The 15637-nt window shown below is 41.4% G+C and overlaps 1 protein-coding gene across 1 annotated transcript in view; it reads right to left on the bottom strand.

Annotated features, from left to right (window-relative positions):
- The window catches only part of igf1ra (insulin-like growth factor 1a receptor), a 93205-nt gene extending 77946 nt beyond the window's left edge, over positions 1-15259 (bottom strand). The window contains 2 exon segments of the mRNA XM_034085204.2: positions 584-1147; positions 14187-15259. Coding sequence (XP_033941095.1) covers positions 584-1147; positions 14187-14292 — 670 coding nt within the window. The 5' untranslated portion in view covers positions 14293-15259.
- Positions 15260-15637: the final 378 nt, after the last annotated feature.

Below are 15637 nucleotides of genomic sequence, written 5' to 3'. Positions count from 1 at the left end.
TAACGATAGCAGATAGTGATGCTAGTTTGCTAGTTAAGTTTGCTCAACGATAATATTGCGACAGAAACACTTTTCAGTGCACATCACGCTCTGCCGCTCCGACAGGGAGCTCTGCTCTGAACACCTGAACGGCCCGTTCACAGACTTCTGGCGTCTTTTTTGTCAACAAGCCGAGGCGCAGCGGCAGTTGCACTCCCACTTGCAGCCATGCTTCTCGTTTTCTCACATGCTCTGGCAGCTAGCACGTGGCCGCGTGCAAGAGAGAGAGGAGGGACTTAGAACGTGCTTGAGAGGAGCGGGACTGCAGGCACGGCTGCAGTGCAGGGAGTGGAAGCAGAGCGCTGAACACACACGGCTCTTATTAAAACGGCGCTTTTTCACGGGAGTACTTTTCCCTGTCATTCTTAAAGTACCGATACTAATGAAACGGAGGAATCGTACCGTTTTTAACGGCAGGGTATCGCGGTACCTTTCAAGTATCGGTACACCGTGCAACACTAGTATCGAGCAATCATCCCCTTTTGAAGCTGCTTTTTTTCGTCATTTGGGAGGATGAAATAAAACACCATGGAATTCACATTACCTTTCTGGCACTGCGTGGAGGTCCAACAGCGGTAGTCGTAGTTGTCATTAAACGACGTCCTCTGACAAAGAGGGTTATCCTCCATGATGCCCGGGCAGACATTGTCACATTCCTTTGCCTTCTTATTTCCATTTATAACGTTGTTCAACCTAGCATTCATAATAAGGGACCAGTCCACAGAGTTCAGGTAGCAGAGCTCAGGGTTCTTCTCAATCCGCACGGCTCCCCGGGTGATGTTCCTCAGATTGTACAGGCCGATGTCCTTCAGGCTGGTCATCTCGTAAATCACCAGGGAGTAGTCGTAGAAGAGATTTCGCCCGCGGATTACACTCAGGTTGGGGAAGAGAATGCTGAGGCTGTCCAGGCCCGAGACGCGAAACAGCAGCAGGTAGTCGGTGATGACGGTCAGCTTTGGGAAGCTCAGGGAGCGGAAGACCTCCTGGTTGATGTTGTTGGTCTTGTCGTTGATGAGGAGGATCTGCAGGTAGCCCTCCACCACCGTGCAGTTCTCCAGACGCTTGAACTCGCTGATGTCATTCCGGATGTCGATGCTCGGACCACAAACTGGAAGACAAAAAGAGACAAAACGTGAATGCTAAATGTTCTTAACCACACATGTACAATAATACAAGCATGAATGTGTGTGGTGGGGAATACAGCAATGCTACATATAGATTAGCATGTAAAATACTTCTGCCAAAAGATTTTAATTAGAGTAATCTTCGTGAAGCATATAATCCTGTTAGTCAATATGTCATACATACAGATAATACAGAGCTCTGAACAGCAAAGTGAGCGTAGTGATATGAAATAATGTTTTTAGCTACATTGTCTATAAGAAGTTTGTCTTAGGTAGGCCTTTGGATCATTAAAAGAGAGATGTTATCATCAGGGCCTGCTGAGGTAAATATATTGTAAACAAAGAGGTGTTATTGTTTCACGATGAGGTTTACATGTTGATAAACCCTCGTACTCTCATTTTATTAGACGCAAATATTGTTTCACTAAAATGTTGCTCCGTCACCTCAAATAACCCCAGCGTTTGAATTAGCCATTCCTCTGTGCTCGGAAAACAACACTTGAAACCACAGAGCCTGGAGCGTTCTCCAACACCACACACACTCACAGACACACACACATACAACAAAGACACCATTTATTATTGATGACAATCGACTTCCATCTAATCGTGCCTATCAATTACTACACCTGGGAATGAATGGTAGATTAATGCTCTAATGCAATGGTTCCATTACTTATTTTGTCTGATGTGCTTTCCCCGCACTGACAAATTAAATGAGCAGGTTCTCTATTTATCGACACCACACATAATTTTCCGACATGTGTTTATATGAATTGATTTCAAACTGGTTCTTATTTCACACTATTAATAATATTAAAGTGGATATTTTATTTTGTTCTCTATGCAATTGAAATGTTTTTGCAGCTGTGTGTTATAGGAGGGTTTAGGAGGGTTTCTTCAAGTTAACATTCATAACACGTATTCCAGTCGTTGAAGTATTTACTATTTAACCATTGTTTGAGCTAACTCTTTACTTTCAGATAACCAGTTTAAGCATTTAGCCATCATTTTTATTCAACTATGTATTCATTAGGCCTTTAAGCTAATTGTTTAAGCAATTGATGTTATTTAACTAAACAATGCTTTCTTTCAAACATTTAGCTTTTCACCAACTATTTAAACAATGTATTAAATAAATGCTTTTCCTTCCGGGAAAAGATTGTCCCTCTCTTGACCTGACCATCAACATCGGCCCCTCTGTTGTTTCCCCGACTCAGACTGCAAGGAATCTGGGTGTTATCCTAGATAACAACCTGTCGTTTACTGCAAACATCGCTGCTACAACTCGCTGCTGCAGATACACGCTTTTCAACATCAGGAAGATACGCCCACAGCTGACCCAGAAATCGACGCAGGTTCTGGTCCAGGCTCTCGTCACCTCACGCCTAGACTACTGCAACTCCCTCCTGGCTGGTCTACCTGCATGTGCCATCCGACCTCTGCAGCTCATCCAGAATGCAGCGGCTCGTCTGGTCTTCAACCTTCCAAAATTTTCCCACACCACGCCGCTCCTCCGCTCCCTCCACTGGCTTCCGGTAACTGCTCGAATCCACTTCAAGACACTGGTACTTGCGTACCATGCTGCGAATGGATCTGGCCCTTCCTACATCCAGGACATGGTTAAACCGTACACCCCAGCACGTGCACTACGCTCTGCATCAACCAAACGACTCGCTGCACCCTCGCTGCGAGGGGGACCCAAGTTCCCATCAGCAAAAACACGTGGGTTTGCTATCCTGGCTCCAAAATGGTGGAATGAGCTCCCCATTGAAATCAGGACCGCAGAAAGCTTACACACCTTCCGGCGCAGACTGAAAACTCATCTCTTTCGACTCCACTTCGAGCGATAGAATGACTAACAAAGAACTGCTAACAGAGCACTTAATACTAATACTAAAGCACATATACTAATAAAGGACTGGCTTAGCCAGTTGAGCAGCACTTGAAACGATTGGCTCTTTGAAACCTGATGTTCTTATATGATTCTGTTTTCCTCAAGGTTGTGTCTTCCTGGTCGAATGTACTTATTGTAAGTCGCTTTGGATAAAAGCGTCAGCTAAATGCAATGTAATGTAATGTATCAACTAAGTTTTGCTTTTTCACCGTTATTATTTCAACCATTTAATTTCAGATAGATGTTTCGACTTTCCTGCTAGCTCGTTTTGCAATCCCAATTGTAACACAGTGTTCAAGTGTTAGAGATGACTCAATATGTGGGTATATTTAATAAGTAATTTCTAGTTAGTTAGTAATTTATTCTTTAAATTCTTAGTTTTTAACCTTTCAAAATACCTCAAAGCACCTCTACCACCTGAGGTTCAAGCACTGTTCTAATGCCACTGACAGAAAACTGAAAAGGTATCCGGTAAAACTGATTAAAATCCCTAAAGTTCCTTACAATACATTTGGTAAATGAATTATGAAACAATAAATGAGTTATATAGTAACAGAATAGGGACATCCTCCAGCTAACAGGTTGCATATTATTTTTAAGAGTCTAAAAGAAGGTTCGACAGTCGGCACAGGAAATGCCTTGACATATGAGCTCCTTGCTTAAACCTGTTATGTTCTTACAGAGGCTTAGGGTGCCATGGCAGTGAGCGACACCGTCACAGTGCCTGTTCAAAAACACTCTCTGATCCTTGTTCAAAACACGAGGGATAAAGCAAAGAACTAAACTGTTACTACTCTCAAAATAAACACCGTGCCACCAGTGCCTTTGTAATATGGCGTTGTATAAATAAATCATTAAACAATAGAGCATGTGACCATTGTACCTAAACATATGACAATGACTTGCATTTGTTTTCAAAATGACACTGAGTATGCGTATGCTCCTGCTTCAGTGGAAACAAAAAAGGCCATGTTTGAAGTGTTTTCTTTAAACTTTTTCAGCAAAAAATAGGACCCGCATTGTTTTCAGGGATGAATGGGCTATACTTGCTCCTGGCAGGGTGTTTCACTCGTCCAAATTTAGAACGGAAACGATTACTCCACCAGAAAATAGTATTTGCCTCCAATCAACACCAATGCCCCTGGGCTCCCCTTGTGAGCCATCGAGCTGCATGTCCTCTTTGTTTCATTGAGAATTTTCTCCCAGCTTCTCCAGCAGCCGGAGAGAGGGGGAGGAGGGGTGGAGCCACTCAAACACAAAGACTAATTTGTTTGTTAGTAAAGAGAAACTCGAGGACCCACTTCCTGATGAGGGCATTAATAAAATCAGGGTGCGTCTGGCCAGAGAAAGGGAGAGGGGGGAGGAAGAGATACTGAGACTGAGATCCCATTTACATTTAACGTTTGCATTTACGCACCGTGCATGCGTTTTCAAAAAAGTCTTCCGTTCACACACATTCGGCTCAATTAACGGCCGTGTCTCAATTCAGGGGTTCATAGGTGGCGCGTGAGGCTCAGGTTTGGGAAGACACATAACGTGTCGCACTTATCTTTCATATCACATCATCAATCATATCATCGATCATATAATATCACAATATTTCCTTATCTGAGTCAGCTTCTCGAGCCGTATCTGGCCGTGCAACACTTACATTGTCACATATACTGTATGCAGAAGTATTATTTGAAGCAACACATTAAGTTGACGAAACACTCAAACTCAAAAGGTCCTTTTGTTCAGCCTCACAATGCTATTGGGTAGTAAATGTATTTATAGGTCCTGCCCTCTGGCCATACACGCCAGGGATTTTGGGCCCCATGAAAATATATCACATTGGGCCCCACCACCAGGCCCAGGCCACGCCAACCAAGCACAATTGCTGTAACCACACCTCCAGAACCCAACCGACTCATTTATGCTTTAAATAACTCTACCTGTACATGCTTGCATCTATCTTGTAGTCCAATACTAACCGCACAATATTTACTGACACTGAGCTGTGAAAATATAACACTGTGCAGACGTGCAACATTCTGCTGCAGTCGAATTCACTATTTGATATAAGACTAACATTCCTGACAATAGATCTCAATAGTCATCTTTTATGGTGTAAATGCATTTTTAATAACATTTTTGAATGGAACATTCTCAATATGAATGCATAAAACTAAATAAATATAACTTAAATATGTGGAAAAATACTGTGTTTGAAATGTGTAATTGAAATTAGATGTTAGCTTTTTGTTTTGATATATATATATATATATATATATATATATTTATATATATATATTATATATATTAGTGCTGTCAAAATTATCGCGTTAACGGCGGTAATTAATTTTTTGAATTAATTGCGTTAAAATATTTAACGCATTTAACGCATGTGCAGAATGGCCCGCCCCATACATGCCACTAGTGGCAGCGCCAGGGTATGGCTGGGGTAGGCTACACCCATACCAAGAAATGGCTTAGCCCCACCATGAAAAATTATGTTAAAGTAAGCCAAATAAAGTCTGCCAACTCGCGCGGAGTAAATTGCACAGACAGCAGTTAGTAAGATTGATTTCAGTAGCCACGGTTTTGAAAACTTTTGTCACGTAGTGATCGTCTTCTCAATAGAACATCTTTGATAACGGCGTGGTGTTGTTGCAGGAAGTCCCGACGGAGAATACTTTTGGTGTAGTACAGGGGTGCACCTAACTGGTACGCAGGGTATGTGCGTAATCTGAAATGCGTACCGTCACTTGTGTCACAAAACGCATTTGCGTACCGACGTACTTGTGAAGCTTTTCCAGAAGGCGGTTAGATCACCAGACGACAGAGTCGGTCTCCGTGTGCACAGACAGGGCTGCTGTTAACGTCGGTCTGTATAACGGACTTGTGCCAAAACTACGCCAACCGGCTGCGGAGGGCGACTCCCCCCATCACTGGAGAACTGCGCTAAAACAGCTGATCACAACGTTCACACTCTGTGGTCACGAAGTACTCCACTAGCCGCCGCCCCCCCTCTGTCGACTTTCCTCCCCCGTTGATAGAAATCAACATGTAATGAATTAAGACCCCACGGTTTGATGATTGATAGGTGTGTGTGTGGGTTGTCTTTCATTTTAACACGCAGAAAAATGTTATAATAAACATAGATCATAATCATGATTAATTCATTTTTAAACTGTGATTAATCTGATTAAAAATGTTAATCGTTTGACAGCCCTAAGGGTCGACCGATTATCGGGACCGATATTCCTCATTTGACCGATTATCGGTATCGGCCTTTTTTTTATAAAATTGCCGATAACACTTTGGCTCTGATGCGGCCGTTTCTCTGTCTGCAGTCACCACTCTCTGTACACGAGCAATGTCCCGCCCACAGCGCTATCTGATAGGCTATTACTGAAGTGTCAATCAACAAGATTTTCCGGGCGGGAGCCAGCCATAGAGGCGGGACCTTCTCAGATTACAGGCAGGTGCTAAGAACGCAGACACAGACAGAGGCAAGCAGCAGCGCTGAGCGGCAGAGCCATACATGTGTTTCAAAGGTAAATCAGTTGAAAGTCGAAGTTCAATAAACATCCCAATCCCATATGCTGAAGTTGCAAAAATAGCACGATCTATTGATCCAATTCTATCAGCTTCCCAGTTACACAGTGACGCGGGAAGTCAGTCAGCGTGCAGCGTCTCACAGCGGAACTGTGGTGCGGAGGGGGGGCTGCGAGTGAAGCCTCGCAGTTTTTCAGGTTGATATGTGAAGCTCATTAGCTAATGTATTTAGCAAATGTTTAGAAGTGAGGCTACTAGTCTAACGTTAGGTCTACTGTAATAGCCTCACTTTTAATAGTTTGCAAAACATTAGCTAGCACTAGTGTTTTGCAGTTGCTAGCAGCTTATTGGGATTTTATGCTAGACAGACAGGCATTGGTTTGATATAATAAATTAAGCATTATTGTTAGTTAAGCATGTCAGCTTGCAGCCCCACTTGTCTCTCTCTAACTCATAGCAGAAGGCTGCACTAAAGAGAAAGGGCACAGAGAGGAAACCAGTTGTAAGATGTTTAAAAGTTCATTAAACATAATATATGCTTAAATGCATTTCAAAGAAGTTGTGTTGAGTTGTGTTGGAGTTTGTGTTATTCTACATTTTGACACTATAGATTTTCTGATTTTACTGCAAATGTATATCGGTTCCAAATATCGGTTATCGGTCTCCTTGATTACTAATAATCGGTATCGGCCTTGAAAAAGCCATATCGGTCGATCCCTAATATATATATTGTATTCCAGTCTCCCTTCAGATATGTTAAGTGGCATGGCATTCAACACAATGCTGCTCACCTCCTTCAGTTGGGAGAAAAGCTGGTTCAGGTTCAGCATTCTGGGGGGACAGGGCTGCTGAGCCTAGAAATGGATCTGTTGGTCCTGGCACCAGGGGGAGGGACAACTTATTTAGTATGAATAGCTGCTAAAAATGTACCTGCTTTTATTAAATGTCAGTTTAGTAAAAAAAATATATATATATTGTTTACAATGGACTACGCTTAGCTAACAGACACATTTCCACCACTCATGGACCACACCCATCTTTTCTTTGAAAAACTGGGTGACATACTGTCGCCCTCACTTGTCTTTCTCTCCTTTCTTTTCTCTTTTGAAAGCCTGACTTTGTTAGTCGTTGAGACATGGTATACAACTACACACGTAACTACTAGCATCCCTGCCCCGCACATGCTCTCACTCTCTGCTAGAAAGTGCCGGTGGACCGTGGTGCTGCACCGCGTTTGGAGGCAGGACCAAACCATTACATGTAAATAGAAGGGGGTGTACAGAGGCTTAGGATAATTAACATTTGGAAGAAAATAAGTTCAATGAATTGTGAGTTTAGTGAGTACATTATCAATAAAACGTCCTATTAATGTTAATTCGTGATGAAAGGTTACATAAAAAAATGTTTCTTAATGTTCTAAAATAGTTTGGGCCCCCGTGGTGAGGGTGTTTGGGGTGGCCAGGATTCAGCTGGGGGTGGCCACGGCCCCAAAATCTGTGGCGGAAAATGTAAGACGGGGCCTCTCATATGACGCACACCTGCACACTTTTAACACGGTTTAAGCGTGCCGTGCCGGGCCTGTTTTTGGTTGCGTTTCCACTAGGCGTAATTCCGGCTAGCGGGTACTTTTTCACAGTTTTCTGGCTCTCCAAAATCGAGGTTCTTTCCGGGCCAGCTTGAGTGCCAACAGCTAACGGCTGATGTTGGTTTTGTGTTTCGCATTGAAGATGACTTCACGGCTCCGCCTACACTGCATTACTATAGTTACTACCCCAGTTCCTAAACTGTAATGGAAACGTAGCATAAAATGAGCCTGGCCTACAAAGGCCTAACTATACGTACTAAGCAGTGCGAGGCCCTGCAGTGGAAATGCACCATAAGGCAGTAAACGTATTTCAGGGTGTCGGATAATCTTTTATATCCTTACCTAAAATTGATTTATACAAAAGAAAAACTGCTAAAGAGAAAGAGAGAAGAGAAGAGGAAAAGAATGCAGAGAGAAAAACCTCTGTGATTCCCTTGTTGTACTCATAGGGATGTTAAGTTCCAGGAATTCCAATCATTTCCTTGGAAAATAATTGAGTAGGATGCTGCCTCAAACTAAGCCTCCAGGCTACTCTGATTTTAAACAACAATGCTTACCTAAAATGTGGACATCAAACCCCTTTATTTATAGATAGATAAGCAGGAAAAAGAGGGGGTCAAATTAAAGTTCTGATTAAAATAATGACAGAGGAACGATGTGGATATTTCAGCCAGTATCCACAGAGAGAGATAAGCCTTGGTCTCTCCCTCCTGCCTCTCTTTGCTCTTCACACTGCTGAGTAAACACACATATCTCCACAATGTAATGGGATCCATGGGCTCATGTTTAGGATTGATAAACCTTGCCCTGGCCCTCCATGGAAATGTCATCACACAAACGCATACACTCACACCTGAGAGAGCACAAACAGTCAAACACAAAGAAAGTCTTTCTTATTCAAACCAAGGTCACTGTTTATCTTTACCTCACATAAACTGTGACTCAGTAATCTTTCAGACCGCATTATGCGTTTAGCAAAAGGCCACTGACTGAGCAATGTTAGAAAAAGCACATAATTGTATTCCGTCCGATACGATTTACTGTAACTTCCAGAAAAGGTGATTAGGGAAACTCCTCTGATAGTTGGAGATCTGTTAATGTATATGTACAATACTGATTACGTATTTAGAATAAGTATTTCTACTGAAAAAAAGGATTTGTATTCTTTAGCATTTAGATTTTTAATCAATATACTGGGTATCTTTTAAACATTATTTTCTTTAAAATGTGCTTAACAAATATCAAACAAATATGTCTTTATCTGTGTAAGAGACTGTCCGCACAGTGTGTTCTACTTGACTTCAAACTGATCAAACAAAGATTTCTGGTCAAGATGTACTCTAAATATAGTATGCATCTTTCATTCAACTCCTACCACATTGAAGTTGAGACCTAATTCATAATGTAGTTGTTAAAAACAACAATAAATAAAATTAACTGAATTCTTGGCAGAATTAAGAAACGTTTAACAAATAAAATGTGACAGATGAAGAATTGTTTCTAAAGTATGCATTTTAAATGTAAAAAATAAAGCATTGAAATGTCATATTTGGTTTGGTATCAACTTTCTTAAACAATAAATTAGTAATAAATATTGAGAAAGAATGATTTTTATCAGCACATTAAAATGTTCCAATGTATAGGCTACTACATATATATATTTTGTTGTATTAGGTTAGATTTTTCAATCTAACATTTGGCTCTTGTTTCCAGTCAATGACAAAGCATTGGCTTTTACTTCTAAGAGTTGCATTGTGCTTAAACAAAAGTTAACAAACAAAGGTTACACAAATAAGAATACCCTACACTGAACCATAATAATCAGCATCAGAATGTTCCAACTGAAACCCGGTGGTAGTTCCTGCAGTGAGGACGCTGGTCACCGTGCGGTCATATCCCTTCACACCTGCCACATCAACTGGCCCTAATCCCCGGCATACTGGAAGTCATCTGACCAGCGGTCTGGTGGCCACTTCCCCTCAGTGGACCTTACTTCAAACACTGTGGCTCAGATTTCACCAAAACCTCAAACAGTAACACTACACTCTCCATCATAACAACTCTCACACAAAGACTCCCCCTCTCCCAAAATAAGGGGAGAGGGCAGGAGGTGAAATACTCCATGTGTACATGCACACTATAGCCTGTTCACTATAAACAACAACACATATTTTACTGTTGGATTACAGTAAAATATGGTTTGCTGTGATTTTTATTACAGGTTAATGGATGGAAGGATGTGTGGAAGCCTGCAGGAAACACACAAAATAAGAGAAGGAAAATCGAGGTATTTTATTAGCATTTAAAATTAAATGGTGATGAATTTACTACTTTAATTCTTGCGTTGTAGCATAAAATCCTTTTTTTGGAGTCAACCCAAAAATATTTTTCCTACCACTGCAGCTGTTTGGGAAAAGAAAAACAAGTTGCTCTGAGCTTCAATCCATGGCCTCTCTTGGTGTATACTATAGGAATGAAATCCATAAAAGAAAAGTAAATAATCAAGCATTATTCTAGATGTTCTCTCTAAGGTGTAATGTGAAGCTCTAGCCTTTTATATATTCTATGCACCTGTGCTATACAATTCCATGCATATACAACATGAACTTCAAAGTTTATGGCCACATTTTTATTTTCAGTACAACAATCCAAATAACCAAGTTATGAGCGAACAATTAAAATGAAACTATGAAAAGGTTTCTCGCTAAGATTCTGAAAACACCTCTGAGGAATATTATTTGGCCTCCACTCGGGACGGATCCACATTCAGTTCTTGATGATCAGCTTTCAAGTCATACAGCAATCCATTAGAAGAGCTAACATTTGCACTCATCTCACAAACTGTACAATACTCCATGGGCCATTAAACCAGCCGCCCATGATGATGTATGTTCGGTTGGCCAGAGACTGTGTTTGAGCAAATCCAATGACGGGCCATTTGAAATAAAGTGTTTAATTAAGCATTGTAAACCTCAGCTGACAGCATGGAGGAGCTGCAGGACAGCATTCGACTGCACAAACTAGCCCAGTGACACACTTTCACATCCTAACACAGGGCCACTGACTCAGGCTGCCACGCTGAGTCCTGCTGCAGCACACACTGAGATGCACAATGAACGCACAATGCATGAACAGAAAACACACACCATAGGGCTATGAACACTCACTACACTTTTCGCAGGGGGTGAGACAAGGCATTCCTGCATCCAGTCGAGCCAGGGACGGGGGAAGGGAACTTATAGTGGAGGGGTTTGGGGGGGAGTGTGTGTAACCCCGGTCACAAGATGGAGTGGGGCACCTTGGAGTAGAGTGACAGCAGTCATATCTGAGCCACTTGCTCTGTCACGACAAGGAGAGCTGCACTGTAACATACCCCAAAGGGAGACGTGGGGGGGGGGTTAGTGCCTGTCAAACACAATGCTTGCTGACGTTTGATTATTTATGCCGCCATTCAAGTTTTCCCGGAGCAACATGTACCTTAATAAATAAGTTAACAAGAACAGTGGTGTGCCCTCATGGAACGGGACAGAGGATGCCTGTACTCACACAACCCTGAGCCAATGTTGTTGGTGACATATCTATTTATAACCCTTGTAGTATTGGTGCCAAGTCATGAAGTTAAGCGCATTGGTCCGTACTAGAGACAGCAAAGGTCAATAAAACAGTTCAAAAACTCTCTACTCTTCCAATCAACAAAACCAAGTCTGTTTCTCTTGCAAGTGTATTTGTGCACACTATTTCCAAACACCAAGTCTCTATCTCCCCTGTGCTCCCTCTCCCTTTTAGAGACTTGTTTGCTGCATACTTGCAAGCCATGGCATGGAAAGTGTACTGTGGTGAGTTAAAAGGGTTCTTAATTACTTTTTTTTTGTGCCGTTGACAGATTATCAAAATGAACAGGGAGGGAAGAAAAAAAAGGTTCAACCCCCTAATGGATATCTGTGATTTTCCACTAAGTGATGATAAAAGCAGGAAATTCTGGTGAAGTAAACATCATCTCTGAGTGATAAACTGGTGAGACCATCTTGATATTCACCAGTCTTTGTTGGCTGAACGCTTTGTTGTGGAAGGTCTGATGTGTTTTACACCACAGAGCGTCGGGATCTGAGAGCAACCACTTGTCTCCCAGCCCCCTGCTGCGTTCATGGGTGTCTCTCCGGCTCAGAAGGGTGCACAGAAACGCACCCCCACATGGCTGTGGGTGGACCACTGGTCAATAAGCCTGAAAACGTTTTTTCTTCTCTATTTGAATGCTAATAGAGGTCAGACTACAAGTCTCCTTCCCATGTCAAGTTGTCTCCATGCATCATCACACATATGAGACAAATTATGAGTGACCTAGTACCCTAAAAACAAACCTATATACATAAACAAATCCTGCCATGTCACCTTAGTTACGCAGACAATCAACCAGCAGGCAAGCACAGGCTGAACTTCTGGCTTGAGATTTTAGATTGAGCACAATAATAACCCATACTTCAAGGGTGACGATTGATGTAGTTTTAAAGTGGAAGTGGTCAAAAAATATTGATTCTCGACAGAAATGCAACAAGCAAAACAAATAACAATGTTTTAAATTAAAAGTGTACTTTTTTGTTACAAAAAACCTGTTAAAAATAAGAAAATTCATATAACTTCTCATCTTTTTGTTTTACTTTATGATAAACATCAGAAATAAAATGCAGAAATTGGTTAATTTATCTATTTAATTAAGTTAATTTTGGCCTAATTATTTTTTAGACAGAGTAGGCTTGTTTTATTATATTAAGATAACTTTTGAAAGAGCTGTATAGGTAATAAGAAATAAAAAGAGAATCAGCCCTCTTTGGCCCTTATTAATACCCAGTTATTCTATCAAAGAAATATCCAAGAAGAAGTCTTGATTCCATCTCTATCAATAACATTAGATTAAATTATTAGAATAACTAGACTGTAAGAAAAACATTGTTGATGAAGCAGTGATGAGCAAATTCTGAATTTCAAAACATTTAAAATCAAAGCAAGGATACTGAACTGAGTAGAAGCAAGACATGAATCATAACTAAATCATGAAAAGCAGTTACATTGTAGGGAGTTACATAAAAAAAGATGTCTATATAGTTGGTTACTAAACCACTCAAATAAACAGAGAAATTGAGGGAGTTTAATAAGCTTGTCCAGAAACTGTTCGGAGACAAAATTGTAAAGTTATGACGTATCTTACACAAAGTGTCATTTCATCAGTGTGAGAGCATGGAGTTAGGACTGGGTCTGAACTCCTGAATGTTAACTATTGCTTTATTTGTCACCACATAGCTTCACACAGGGTACTTTGCAGTTAACTGAGAATGTTCTCTGAAGATACCTTATCACCTCCTACAATTTAAATGGTGTTTTGTTATGGTGACCGTTAACAAAGGTGTTCGGCTTAAGTAAACTATGTTATTTTGTTAGTGTGTGTTATCTGTATGGCCTTTTAATAAGCACATGTTTGTGTGATTTAGGTTTTTCATACACAGCGACGCCACACCACAAAATGCAAAATGGCCACATGGTCGTAGTAACCTTCAGCTCCGGTCCCTAAATTCATCCCCTGCTCTCTGGGTATCTAACGTGGAGACGTTAAGGCGACGTGTGCTTCGTTCCTCCGACTGTTAATGAATAAACTGCTTTGTGAAATGAGGTGATACTGACAACCGTAAAGAAAATTCGCTTAAATGTGTTCACCTACTGACGGGCAGTTACACCACATGGTCCTCAGCTAATATGTGAGTAAATAGCACACAGGGGAGCTCCATGATCCCTGGGATTCTCGTAGTGAGTGCCTATGTTCTAGTATAAAAAGTTTCCCACTTATGTTGCTAAAATAAATACATTATAACTCGTTATTCTTCCTAAAGCATTCATCCAAATCCTGCTGTACAAGAGGTTAAGCTTGGCTACAAAAGACCCATTGTGTAGCATATTAAGGCATTCCCTGTTAGAAATCAACAAAATATAATAATAATAAAAAAGGACTTACTCTCTCCATGTGTGGACCAGATGCAGATAGTGGACACAGACAGCATCAGACCCCAAAACAAGGTCGTGCTACCCATCCGTGTGTCAGATCTCATGTTCCTTAACATTATTCACCCCTCAAAAAAAATAAAAATGCAGGGATAAAAAATGAAATACAATAAAGAAGGTTGTACACGTTGGCTTCTTTAAAAAAAAATATGAAAAAGAGGAGCAATAAATGTTTGTAGCCCAAAAAGGTTACACCGTGGTAGCCTGCAAATGCGTGGCTTCCAGGATTTGCTCTAAAAAAATATATAAATAAATGTGTACACCACGTTATGACAGGGAATTCCTATGGAGAAAAAAAAATACTAAAACAGTCTGCTATTTTTGCCAGACGTCGGCTGGTATGGCACACACGCCAGTGATTTTCCTGGATAAATGATGGTAATCCCCATCTTCAGTCTCCATCTCTTGAAAACAGCAGTGCGCGTACAGTGCGATCAGGCCTGGTAATAACAATTTCAAAATGCCAGGCTAAATGTTATTATTGGCAGCCTTTGACACCATATTACATTTACGCCAGTATCGCTCTCAATAATCCCCCGTGTGATTGAGTGTGTAAGGGGAGGTATGGGGCAGAAAACACGTCCAGATCCACAGGGGTGGTGGCTGCGAGGTTGGAAAATGAATGAAAAACCTTTTTTTGCTTATGCCATTCAACCAGCACAAGCTCTCTATCCCCATCAAGCAGTCCTGGCTCGCGGTGAGAAGTCGCTTTTTAAACCAATTTTCCAGCTCCTCGGGTCGGACTTATTTCCGCCGTCAATCGGGATTTGCAGCTGAAAGAAAACAGCAGACTTGTGCCACGCAGGAGAATGGCTCTCCAGCTAGACGACCTCGGCTGGGGTGGGAGGGAGAATGTGTCCACAAGGAGTTGCCCTTTACGAGTGTTTCGTGTGTCGCCTTTATCCTCATAAAGGAGAGAAAACAAAAACTCCCGTAGCGTGTATATCCAGGGGCTGAAATCCTCGCCCTCTCTGAACGCAGGCTGTGGGTCTATGCTCCTCCGTGGAATCCTGCTGTAAACAAGAGTCGGCTCCTCACACAGAACGCTCAGTGCTACGGTAAGGTGGCCGGGAGGAGGCTGGAAAACCCGGAGTGGATCCGGACCCGGGGATTCACAAATCTCTCACCTCCTACAAGACGTTCAGGGCCGCGTTGAAAAACAGCAACCCCGGGGGGTTTGGGGGGGAAACATCCTCGCCTGATGTTTTAATTCAGTTAAAACAAAAATAAATATATCTGCCATACAGTGTAGAAAAACTCAGTTACAAGCATTACAATTTACTTCAGTAATGTACAAAATGATGTGCATCAAAATGCTAACAAAATAACTTATTTAGCAGAATAGCCCATTTTACAATTAAATGTAAACTATTATTGGATTGTTGATCAGGATCATTTAGTAAT

Source organism: Pseudochaenichthys georgianus, chromosome 6 (assembly GCF_902827115.2).
Source record: "Pseudochaenichthys georgianus chromosome 6, fPseGeo1.2, whole genome shotgun sequence".
Lineage (NCBI taxonomy): Eukaryota > Metazoa > Chordata > Actinopteri > Perciformes > Channichthyidae > Pseudochaenichthys > Pseudochaenichthys georgianus.
Note: the sequence above shows the minus strand (reverse complement) of the source record. Positions and strands in the feature narration are given on the sequence as shown.